General features: G+C 41.1%; 1 protein-coding gene across 1 annotated transcript in view; it reads left to right on the top strand.

The window, feature by feature from the left end:
* Positions 1-11,590, top strand: part of PDCD10 (programmed cell death 10) — a 47,734-nt gene extending 36,144 nt beyond the window's left edge. Inside the window, exons 3-8 of the mRNA XM_075861575.1 lie at positions 1,754-1,807; positions 4,301-4,418; positions 4,789-4,915; positions 5,578-5,656; positions 7,186-7,268; positions 10,657-11,590. Of these exons, the coding sequence (XP_075717690.1) occupies positions 1,754-1,807; positions 4,301-4,418; positions 4,789-4,915; positions 5,578-5,656; positions 7,186-7,268; positions 10,657-10,738 (543 nt within the window). The 3' untranslated portion in view covers positions 10,739-11,590. The remainder of the gene's footprint in view (positions 1-1,753; positions 1,808-4,300; positions 4,419-4,788; positions 4,916-5,577; positions 5,657-7,185; positions 7,269-10,656) is intronic.
* Positions 11,591-12,699: the final 1,109 nt, after the last annotated feature.

Raw genomic sequence — 12,699 nt, 5'->3', positions numbered from 1 at the left:
TTCTAGATTAGTTGTAGTGTTGGTTCCTTGGTAGAAAGGACTGCCTGAAAATAAGACTAGATTGAATGGCTGTTAAGTGGAAACCATTTTTTAAAGGGCGTAAGTAAAATGATCAATGACCTGATAAGAGCGGTGCTTTTTCTCCCTATATCCTATCATCCTGAGATAAAGGAGATAAATCCTGCCGTGTTCCAGCGAGGCGCGCCGTCTCGCAGCCTTGTAATCTGCAAGGGTTTAAACACCATACAAATGTTTCCACTCATGGAGCGTCTCCCATAAACAAAGAGACAAAGCTTCTCTTATGATCTGTGCCGGGATTAAAACAAACAAACAAAATAAAAAATGAAACTCTATTTTTCTCCTGCATTCTTCGGATAATTCTGCTTTGCTTTTGCTTTCCTTTTTTATGGGTTCCCCTGATGTGATAAATTTGATTTATGAGTACCGTGGGAGCGTACGAGGACAAAAGGCTGTGTGTAAAATTATAGCTTCAATTTGTGCCGTGTCTCCAACTAGAATCAATCTGAGCTTTGGCTTCCGAAACGGCCATTGTATTATTTTTGGGACAGCTGGTAAACAGACTGCTCGGTGCTGCTTGTGCATCTGCACGGAACGCTCCAATAGGAAATCATTTAGACGCATTGCTTTTGGCAGATTGTTTTCTGCTTAGACACCAAAATATGCAGATGCTGCAAAATTCAATGTAGGAATGTTTTATTTTGTGCTCATTGGTTTGCTAGAAGTCTGGCAGACGTGATGCTGCGCACCGACCATATAGCACCATGTATCACAATGGCAATGCCAGCTCCGCAGATATAGAGACATTTTACTGTTCTGCTAACCCTGGAAATCTCTGCTGCACTCTTCTGAGCTGCAATGCAGTAAATACAGGAGGGCATTGCTCTGCATTTCCGAGAACGACATGACCACTTTGTTCAGATAAGGAATTGTATTTTCTTCTAGTGACGGGTTCCCTGGTCATATAAACGTGGCGGGATTTTTGCAACGGAATTCTGTGCGGAAATTTTGCAGCGTTTACAGGGACTGCAAAGTGAATGAGATTTAAAGAAATCTCACCCACACGCTGCGTAAAAAGGTCAATAAATTGACCCGCGATGCGGATATTATTTTTACGCGCCAGTTTTTTTAAAACAGCGGCGTAAAAAAAACGCTCCATCTGAACGAAATGTTTTTTCCATTTGAATTCAATGGGCAGATGTTTGTAGGCGTTTAGCTACCGTTTTTTTTCAGGCTTATTACGCCTGAAAACACAGCGTGTGAACAATCCCATGAGGGTTATCACCTGCCTGACCCAGAAACCAGTTTGACTACATTCAGAATAGAATTTCAAATAACCCTATGATTCTAGATGGATGGATGGATGGATGGGTAATAGATAGATAGGTAATAGATAGATAGATAGATAGGTGATAGATAGATAGATAGATAGATAGGTGATAGATAGATAGATAGGTAATAGATAGATAGATAGATAGATAGATAGATAGATAGATAGATAGATAGATAGATAGATAGATAGGTAGATAGATAGATAGATAGATAGATAGATAGATAGATAGGTGATAGATAGATAGGTAATAGATAGATGGATGGATGGAGAAGAATTTGGTAATGTTTAATCCTGAGTTGATGCTTTTGTATTTGGAAAGCAAATTGATTGTCCTTTTTATTTAATAAAAGTAAACACATGGTTCTTGATGCACTAACTTATTTTTTTTTGCCTCTTTCACAGTTAGAGCGCGTAAATCTTTCAGCAGCTCAGACTCTTCGGGCAGCTTTTATAAAGGTAGGTGACTAGTCCTTCATATACTCGGCTAGGTAATGAATAAATGACTGTTTCTGGACCTTTACCACACTTTTCCGTTCAGTTTCTGGCTGCAGTTGCTGTTCTCAGACTCCGTGGTCTCTCTTACTAACTCTAGAGAATCCTGTACAAGCTGTAATGTAAAATGCACAGACGGTCACTATCCGTCCTATTGACGTGACCCCTACAGCTCTATAGGCCACTATTACTAGCATGGCAAATGAAAGTGAAAATAGCGCAACTAAAAGAAGTAACTAGATATTCGGTAGGCACTTGAATTGATCTCTGCTTGGCGTGTGACTGCCGCCAGTTCTAAGCACTTGTCGCCTTATATAAGCTTATGGGACCGTGAGATACTAACCTGACTGACTGAGGGGGAGCATTGAGAGGTGATGCTCGCCATTTGCATATGGTTTACCTACTTTCTCACATGTATCAGGGCATTTTAGTTGCGGTTTACCATTCCTTGAGAAGATGTGTGGGCAGGGACTGATGGGGCATCTTTCTTAAGCGCCACCCTCCTGTCCTTTTCACATGTGCTGCTGGAGTGCTAAGCTTCTTCTGGACGCTTTTAGGTAAAGCATTCATGACCGTGGCATTTTGGGCCATAAATAGTAAAGTTCTTGAGCACGCTAGCCCCATTGGCTTTAATAATAGAGAGAACCTAACCTCACACCCAATAATAATTCGAAAGGGCACAACCCTGTGTGCTCCTTCCCAGCCACATCCCATTACATACCAGACCCATGTAGCCAATACAACTGGGGCCCAACTATACAATGGAACAGCTCATTAACGCACAGTTGGTCTTGACAGGAAGAATAGTGTTACATATACAATAGCAGCGCTATTCCTCCCTTCAAATTTGACAATTTGCATTGAAAGCTCCAACACAAATGTGAACAGAACCTAAGGCATTTTCTGCATGACTGTCTACAGCCGTGTTATGGCAGTGGCGTGCAATATCCAATTGATTCACGTACGTACGAGTACTCATGAGTTTTGTTTCTGATTTACACAATTGGTTGTGTATTTGTTGTTTTGTTGAACTGCAATGATCATACACTGGCCTGGCTGATCGATTAGTAGACACAATTCCTACATGGGGCATCCACCCAGATTACGCATTATGCCCCATTATGAATGCATGCATTATGTAACATTTACATTTCTAATAATTGTACGTTTGCGAGTGAGTCAGCGCAACTAAACACGGGATTGTACAGAAGAAAGTCAGATCTCAAACGTTTCTCCACCTCCCATGTGAGAACTTTAATCAGGCAGATGAAATGCAAATGTAATTAAAGCATTCCCATGCGACCCACGGGGCAGAGCCACTTGTGTTTGTATGCCAAGGTGACCTGCACTGTGTTTTAGATGTGGCAGATTAAGTGTTTTCCTAAAGCTGGCAGATGTAATGAATCGTACTCTTATTAATCTGTTCGTGTTACTGACCCCACTCCACACGTCTTACAACTTCTTTAATAGAACCGGGGAGGTTTTGATCAATTTTGCTGTAAACAAATTATTAACCAGTGGTTGGCAGCAGCTACTGCATTATTCTAAGCCCACGAAGGATGCCAGTGCGCTTCGCAGCAGATTATTAGATTAGCATCTTGATATTTATCAAGGTAAATGAGTTGGTAAATCTGAAATACCTATGGATTATAAAATCAATAGGGACCCGGACTCCTCATTTTTGTGGCACGTTGCTAGGGCTTCCGACTATATCCCTCAATCTCCTAATGAATCTAAAAAGTGAATTACTAATGTCTATATTTTGGAAAATGGTGCTCAAAGGTGACCTGCCCTTTTAGTTCCGTTTCTGTTATGCTAGGCCCTTCCATCAGGGAAACCCATCAACGGCAAGGCAAACTGAAACCTTTGCTTTACTATGGATCTTAATTAGTCCATTGTGAATGGTTTCCGTTTGTTTCCGTTCCGTAAGGTTTCCGGTTTTTTGGCAGAAACCATAGCGCAAGCGACTACGCTATTGTTTCCCTAAAAAAAACAAAAACGGAAACCTTATGGATAGATGTGATAGATTACAGGTCTTAGCGAAAGATGCAGCTGCTCTGTATACAGGATTCAAAGCAGCTGTGTATCGAAGTAAAAATAATTTTTAATAAAAACGAATTTGAAAGTTGCACAAAACACACTTATGTGTTTATTTTATTTTTTTAAATGAACCTTTAAAGGTTTACATAGCCGTCAAGTAATACGTTTTATATTTACCCCAATGTGGTGCTATTAAAAAAATACAACTACTTCTGCAAAAAACAAGCCCTGACATGGATATTTTGACAAACACATTTTTAATTATGGCTCTTGGAATGCAAGAAAAATAATACTTTATTTATGTCAAACTAGGATGGTCACTAAAGGGTTCCTGCGCCATTTTATTATAGCTCTGGCAATCCCCCTTAGTAAGTTGTGTAGCGTCATATCGGTTGTGTTCTGTGTATTTTGTCTCAGGCAGAAAAAGAGAATCCAGGGCTCACACAAGATATCATCACAAAAATCCTTGAAAAGAAGAGTGTGGAAGTAAACTTTACAGAATCTCTCCTACGTATGGCGGCTGATGATGTGGAAGGTAAGCTGGCATTTAGGGGGGAAGAAATAGCTGCAACCTTTCTGCCTAAAACCGTTTTAGGAAATGTACCTAGAGTGGTTTCTGTGGGGGAGGGGGGGGTGACCACGAGGCATTATTCTTCATTGACACCGGTAGGGGAGAAAGTGACAAACGCCACCATAAAGTGATTTTAGGGGTCGGGATGCAGCAAACCATAAAACTGATAATTTTCAGGTGGTCACGTGGAGTGATTCAGCCAATAGGGGGAAGCGTGTGCGGGTCCTTGGGGCAGGTAACCGGTTTTATTTTCTTACTGGAGAGAAAGCTGTTCTGAAGGGGAGACTCCACTTTTTAAGCTCCGCTGCTCTTATAGTCTTTCTATTGCACTTAGAATACATGATTGAACGACCTGAACCCGAGTTCCAGGAACTGAATGAAAAAGCACGGGCGCTTAAACAGATCCTTGGAAAAATACCGGATGAAATCAACGATAGAGTGCGGTTTCTCCAGACAATCAAGTGAGTGTCGTGTTCTCTTAAATATATATGGTCTATATTATGTCTAGTGTGCTTGGCTGCTTCTGTCTTGCGAACAATATATCTTATATCTCCTTGTAATTCAGGCCATTGATAGTTTGGATGATTTTTTTACCATTTGTGCTGTAAATTTCTGCAGTGGCCAATAAAGTGAATTCTTTGTGACAGAAACCAACCATTTCTAAGTTCTGTTCATAGCAAGTAGTGATATTCAGCGCAGACCTTCTTCACATGTTCACAATAGCGTCACGCTTTACTTCAATTGTAAACATTTTGGAACTGGGGGGATAAATAATTCCAGATAGAACAGTTGCCATCTTTTCTATCTCAAAAAATCATAGACTTGCTTCACTGGAAAGACAATGGAACCGGGTAATGTAGAGTAAAACGCCAGTGTGAACAGAGCCTTATTGGGGACAAAGCAAGTGTTACTAAAGTTTTTCAAGGGGAAGACTTCAGAAAGTAAAATCTTTACATACATCTTCAAAGAGTTTTTCTATAACCGCATCTGGTAATATCGATCAAATGTTTGAGGAATTAGACATTGTTTGGCGTGTCTGTTTTTTTAAATTTTTTTTATTTCTAGCTTTAGAAACGTTCCAAGCGTTGCATATTCTACAACCGGTAACTTTTTTTATTTACAGAGACATTGCGAGTGCAATAAAGGAACTTCTTGACACTGTCAACAATGTCTTCAAAAAGTATCAATACCAGAACCGTAGGGTAAGTTTATCAAACACTGGCATTGATTCCCCACCGAAACTAATTTGACAAGAATTACCGTTAAGATGGTAGCAAGTTGTGTGATCTCTACAATTCAAGCCGGTTCATCCGGTAGATCTTCAAACTATAACCATAAAAAATGTCCCTGGTGGCTAGAGAAATCTATTCCTGAGATTAGAAGGCTGAATTGGCGGAGGTCTAAGACAGGCTTGTTATTACACCATTAACAAGATGCTGGCATCGGGACAGACCCCTTTAGGCCCCATGCACATGTCTGTGGCCATGATCACAGACCGCAATTGTGGGCAGCCGCCCGCATTTTCGGCCTGTGCTCCCATACAAAGTATGGGAGCATGGCCCGTAAAAAGCAAAAGATAGGACGTGTCCTATCTTTTGTGATACACTTCTATGGCCCGGACACCTTCCCGTAAATAAACAGGAAGGTGTCCGTGGACAATAGAAGTGAATGGGTCCGTAATTGCGGTCCGCCAATAAGGACAATTTTTACAGTCGAGTGCATGGGGCCTAAACTTTTAAAAATCTTCAGGAACCGGAGCGCCACACTTAGACAACTTGCTAACAATGGAGGATGGGAATGCCACATGGCAGCAATCCTACCAGGACCTTCCCTCATCCCTTAATTCATATTTTAATAAAAAATAAATTCATGGGGTTCATGGAGTTTGTTATTCCTAATGCAGCATGACGCGTATGCACAAAAGTAGAGTATTGTAATAATTAAGGGGGTTGTCTGGTATGCAGACTTTTTTTTATTTTTTGACTGGTAAGACCAATGTAATTAAAAAAATAAATAAAAAAAAATCGTAATCTAATGACTGAATTCTTCTGTCCGTCAATGCTGGTATCCCTCCATGACATTTTAGCCATAGTGAAACCACAGCTGCGGCAGTCTAAACAACATGCTGGATGGAGGGAGTTATTTGGTGTTTTTTTTAGGAGGGGCAGTTTATACAGGTTTTAAAAAAAAAAAAAAAAAGTCTGGATCCTTCACAACCAGTCTAAGGGTATGTGCACAAGATGGCGACCATTACGTCTGAAATTACGGAGCTGTTTTCAGGAGAAAACCGCTCCGTAATTGCTCGTACTCGCATTTTGCGAGGCGTCATTGACGGCCGTAGTTTGGAGCTGTTCATTGGATTCAATGAAAAACGGCTCAAATTACGTCCAAAGAAGTGTCCTGCACTTCTTTGCCGAGGCTGTTATTTTACGAGCCGTCTTTTGACAGCGATGCGTAAAATGACAGGTCGTCGGCAAACCCATTCAAATGAATGGGTAGATGTTTGCCGATGTATTGTAGCCCTATTTTCAGGCGTAAAACGAGGCATAATACACCTCGTTTACGCCTGAATATAGGTCGTGTGAACCCAGCCTAAGAGTTATTCTCTGCTTTCACAAAGTAAACCATTTCATCCATTCATCTATTCGGGAAACTGTAATAATGACTACGTGCCAATGAACTTTGCTCAGAGACTTCACTGTTTGCATTATGACTTATTGTGTTTTTACAGGCACTTGAGCACCAAAAGAAAGAATTTGTAAAATACTCTAAAAGTTTTAGCGATACTCTCAAAACCTATTTTAAAGATGGAAAGTAAGTACTTTTAGCTAAAATGACGTGTTCCACAGTTTAAAGTTCAGGTCAAGATAATCTGTATGTGTTTTGTCCCCTACTGGCAGTAGTTCATGATTGTACATTGCTGCATTATGTATTGTCAATGCCTAAATGTATCGTGTAATATATATCATTTCTTATGCACAAGTTATCTCCGAATCCCACAAATTAGAACTGACTCTTTTTCTCTGAAAAACAAAAAACCAAAACATTAGATGTCTTTAACCCGTTAGTGACCGGCCCATCGTGTTTCTACGTCTGTCACTAACGGGCCTTATTCCGATGCCATAGACTTTTTACGTCGCGGCATCGGAATAAGTAAACAGAGCTGGGAGCTGTCAAAACTCCCTGCTCTCAGCTGCCAGAGGCAGCTGAGGGCTGGGAGCGTCCCTGCTCTGCCGGGTGAGATCGATATTAGTATCGATCTCACCCGTTTAACCCCTCAGATGCGGTGCTCAATAGCGTGCACCGCATCTGAGTGGTTTTGGAGAGAGGGAGGGAGCTCCCTCTCTCTCCCACCGACACCCGGCGATACGATCGCCGAGTGTCTGTGTCTCCAATGGCAGCCGGGGGCCTAATAAAGGCCCCCAGGTCTGCCTGTCATGAATGCCTGCTAGGTCATGCCGCAGGCATGACCTAGCAGATGCCTGTCCGTGGTAAACGGACAGGCAGTAATACACTGCAATACAAAAGTATTGCAGTGTATTATAAATGCGATCGCAGAATCACATATTATATTATAGTCCCCTAGTGGGACTAGTAAAAAAGTTTAATAAAGTTAATAAAAAAAAAAAATGAAAAACCCACTTTTCCCCTTACAAAATGCTTTATTATTAAAAAAACAAAGTAAAGTTAAAAAGTTACACATATTTGGTATCGCCGCGTCCGTAACGACCCCGACTATAAATCTATTACATTATTTAACCTGCACGGTGAACGCCGTAAAAAATTTAATAAAAAAACTATGGAAAAATTGCTGTTTTCTGTGAATCCTGACTTTAAAAAAAAGTAATCAAAAAGTCGCATCTACTCCAAAATGGTACCAATAAAAACTACAAGTCGTCCCACAAAAAAAAAAGCCCTCATACAACCGCATCGGCGAAAAAATAAAAACGTTACGGCTCTTCAAATATGGAGGCACTATAACAAATAATTTAAAAAAAAAAGCGTTTCTACTGTGTAAAAGTAGTAAAACATACAAAAACTATACATGGTATCGTTGCAATCGTAACAACCCGCTGAATAAAGTTATTGTGTTATTTATAGCACACGGTAAACGGCGTAGATTTAAGACGTGAAAAAGAGTGGCAACATTTCAGGTTTTTTTCTATTTCCCCCCAAATAAAAGTTAATCAATAAATAATATGTCCCCCAAAATGGTGCTATTAAAAAATGCAACTTGTCCCGCAAAAAACAAGACCTTATACATCTATGTCGACGCAAAAATAAAAAGGTTATAGCTCTTGGAATGCGACGATGGAAAAACTAAAAAAAATGGCCTGGTCATTAAGGTCTAAAATAGGCTGGTCATTAAGGGGTTAAAGGGGTTGTCCAGATTGGGGGCAGTTTATCTATCCACAGGATAGGTCACGAGTACATGATCGTGGGCTCTGACCCCCGGACCCCGCACTGATAAGCTGAATAGCTGCAGTACAGCCGCTATACTGTGACCAGAGCCATCTGCTTCAGACGTTGACTGCTGCAAAACTTCTGTTGCCCGGAGGCAGCTGATTGGGGCAGGGTCCGGGTGTCGCACCCCCACTGATAATATACTGATGACCTATCCTGTGGATAGGTAATCCGTATGAAGAACTGTCCCGTGCCTGGACAACCCCTTTAAGGAAATGTGTTACATGCAGATGCATTTCAAAGGGTGCCATTCTGCAGAGTGTGAATGAAGTTTTGTAAAAACCCAATTCACTTGTAGCGCACTGTCCTATGTTGTGGATTTTCAGTGCAGAGTTCTTCACCTCGCCTATAGGGACTTTCTACCCTCGTTGGTATAGATGCAGAAAGAAGCATATTGTTCAGATGTTTGGCTATCTTTTTGCCTTGGTCCTGTGCTTGTTTCATCAGGTCTAGTATGTAACTAGCAGGTTACCTCGTCTTCTACAGTTTTATATCATCTTGCTGCCAGTTACATTGTAGCCTGTTTTTCCTCCTCTGTCATTTTTGAGGATCACCCCGTGTTTTTGTGCCCTTCTAAGGCTGAACTAAAAATGCATTGTATTACCCCAGCACACCGCTGGACTGTTTGATGTTTCTCTAAGACCAAGCGGCATCCTCGCTGGGGGGAGGAATCAGACTTGGCATTGCCTCGTATCAGTGCGAAAATAACAGTAAGGCCTCATGCACACGACTGTAGCTGTGGGCACGGATGGCCGTGGAGTGTCATCCGCAAATCACAGACTGCACACGTTGATTTCAATGAGCCTGGACCGTAAATACAGCCCGTAATAAGACCTGCCCCATCATTTTGCGATCCATGCTGTCGGCCAGTGCTCGGACTGTTGAAACCACGGTCGTGTGCATAGGCCCATAGCAATGAATGGATCCGCAATTCACCCGCAGATTTGGGTGAATTGCTAAGGGAGGCTGCAAATGATGTCCCCAATATATTGCATAGCAATGCTTCCGTAGATACTGACTGTTTACGGATGCACATCCATAGCTGCCTGCCATAGAAGCCTATGGGCGCTTCTGTAAATACAGTGTGTGCCGTAATTACGGACAAGAATAAGACAGGTTCCATCATTTTTTTTCAACACTGGTATACGTGGCCAATAGAAATGAATCAGTCCGTAATTACGGATGAAAAATACGGTTCTGTGCATGGGGCCTAAGGGTTAGTTCACATGGAGTTTTTTTGTAGACCGATTTTGATCTGCCAGAGGTTTTTTTTTTTTGGGGGGTTTTTTTTGCCCACACTGCTGTTTTCTTTTTTTTTTCTTTTTTTTTTTCTGCCTTATTGATTTCAATGGGAAGACAGTGGTGAAAACCAGGGGAAGAGCGAATATGCTGCTTCTTTTTTCCCATGAGCGGCCAAGAGCCACTTGGGGTGGGGGGGCGCCTTTGCCTCCCACTGGAGTCAATGAGGGACGATTTTGGGCCGTTTTTTGGCGCTTATTCAGATGCAGTTACTGCGTCAAAATCTGCACCAAAAAAAAAACTGTGTGAACTGACCCTAAATATTAATAGGCAGTTCTGACCCCATTGACCTACTTGGAGGGGATTGCGCTCTACAACAGACACCATGTTAATAACAGTACCATTTTTGTAGTCCAATATATTAGATCTAGTTGTTAAAAATGGAAAACCGTTCGCTGTTCTAATGTTAATTTTTGTTTTTTTTCTTTCTTTCTTGCAGGGCATTAAATGTATTTATAAGTGCCAACCGCCTAATTCATCAAACCAACTTGATACTCCAGACCTTTAAAACTGTGGCCTGAAAAGTGTAAATGACTGAGAGCTGTAATTTTAAGTGCTGGACGGAGCTACTTTTATTATGTAAATTAAGTTTTGACTGTATAAATTATCAGTTCCGCCAGAGGGACATAAATGCAGGATGTTTAATGGGATTATTGCCATCTTACACCATATTTTTGTAAGATTTATTGTAGTTTATCATAATCTCACAATGAAGATTTTGCATCACTTTTTGCTATTATCATTCTTTTCAGAATTATAAGCCAAAAGAATTTACGCCTTAATGTGTCATTATATAACATTCCTTATAAGAATTGTAAATATTGGTGTTCTGTTTCTGACATTTTAACTTGAAACCGAAGAGCTGCAAGATTATGTATTTAACAATATTTGGTGGCAAATATTCAATAAATAGTTTACAACTGTTAAACTTATTTTATTTTAATTTTTTTTGCTTAATTGACTTCTTTTCTTGTGCATTGATTTTGGAATGTGTGGAATAAATGTGATTTACTCTCTGGACTGGCACAGTCACCATGAGTTTTCTTCTCTTTGGCACAGTTGGGAATTCTGCTCATCACACGTATCACATATATAGGTTTGTTTTCACATGTCCAACATGTTGAAGTGGGATATTTTGATACTCCGATCAAGTGCTATTATGTTATTGGACACTGACTAGAATTGAGGGACAAAAATTGTCTCCACTTTTGAAGGGATTTAATGTAAATTGCTCCTTAGCAAAGAAAGGGATTGAGCAACAAGCAAAGCCCAAACCGCTTATAGGGTGTATGCCTCTGAACAGGTTTTATCCAATTCCCTGGATTTTAATATTATTAGGTAACTGCAAATAAAGATTTAATTTATCCATTGAAGCGAGTGCTTACTTTTATTGCCTATTGCCCTATCGTAACAGACATTGCATTGCTGCTCAGCACCTATTAAGAATGTATTGGTAGCAACACCTCCCAAACCTCTCCTCTCCGCTATTGATAGACCTCTCCTGAAGGCCGAGTTCCCACGTAGCGTAAACGCTGTGGAATTTCAGCAATGGAATTCTGTGCGGGGGAAAAAACGCAGCATAAACACAAAAAATTGACCCTCGTCGCGGAATTGAAATCCGCAGCTTGTCAATTTATGCTGCATATTTGTTGCTTTTCCGTTGCAGGTTTTCCCCCATGAACTCAATGGCGATGCAAAACCGTCAGCAAAGCCATGTGAAAAAATTGCAACTCATACGTACCCAGAACGCTCTCCTTCTTCCTGCAATCCAGCCTCCTGGGATGACATTTCCTCCCATGTGACCGCTGCAGTGTCACATGGCCTGCAACGTCTTCTTGGGAGGCCGGACTACGTGCAGAAAAGAGGGAGGGGGTATGTGTTTTTGTTTTTTTACCCCAGCGCAGCATTCCGCATGTGGTGCGGTTTTTCCGTACGGAAGGGTTCCAGGTCTGATGCGCTGCGCGGTTTATACGCAGCGTATCCGACCCGTGGGAACCCGACCGAAAAGTACGTCGGATAATGCAGGAGCCCGTAATCATGAGGGGAGGGGTTTGAGAGGTATTGCCGCCGATAAACTAGGGCACTGCGCTGATGAGTCGATGGCTGCGGAACTTTTTTTTTTTTTTTAAGGCTTTATTGGCATGTGAAGTGTGCAGAAATATAATTTAAAAAAAAATAATTTCCAGTATGTTTGAACTGCTTTCCCCGAGACCTATTTAGTGTTAACACCTTAGGGGGGGGGGGTCAAATCTGCTGACCGACTCCAATTACCAAATGAGGAACTCTAATCTTGTGCTGCCTCATTGCAGCCTTTCTTCTCCCATGTGACTACACGATCTATGTATACTAACATTTCTTGTAAAATGGAGACTCCGCAGGAAGAAAGCTCCAAATAAAAATGTTTACAAAAAATTGACACAGACAGCATGCATGGAGTAGACTGAATGCAAATCCATCCATGTTGCACTATTGATTTTCTGAA

Source organism: Rhinoderma darwinii, chromosome 4 (assembly GCF_050947455.1).
Source record: "Rhinoderma darwinii isolate aRhiDar2 chromosome 4, aRhiDar2.hap1, whole genome shotgun sequence".
NCBI classification, from domain to species: Eukaryota; Metazoa; Chordata; class Amphibia; order Anura; family Rhinodermatidae; genus Rhinoderma; species Rhinoderma darwinii.
This window is presented reverse-complemented; position numbering and strand designations above follow the sequence as displayed.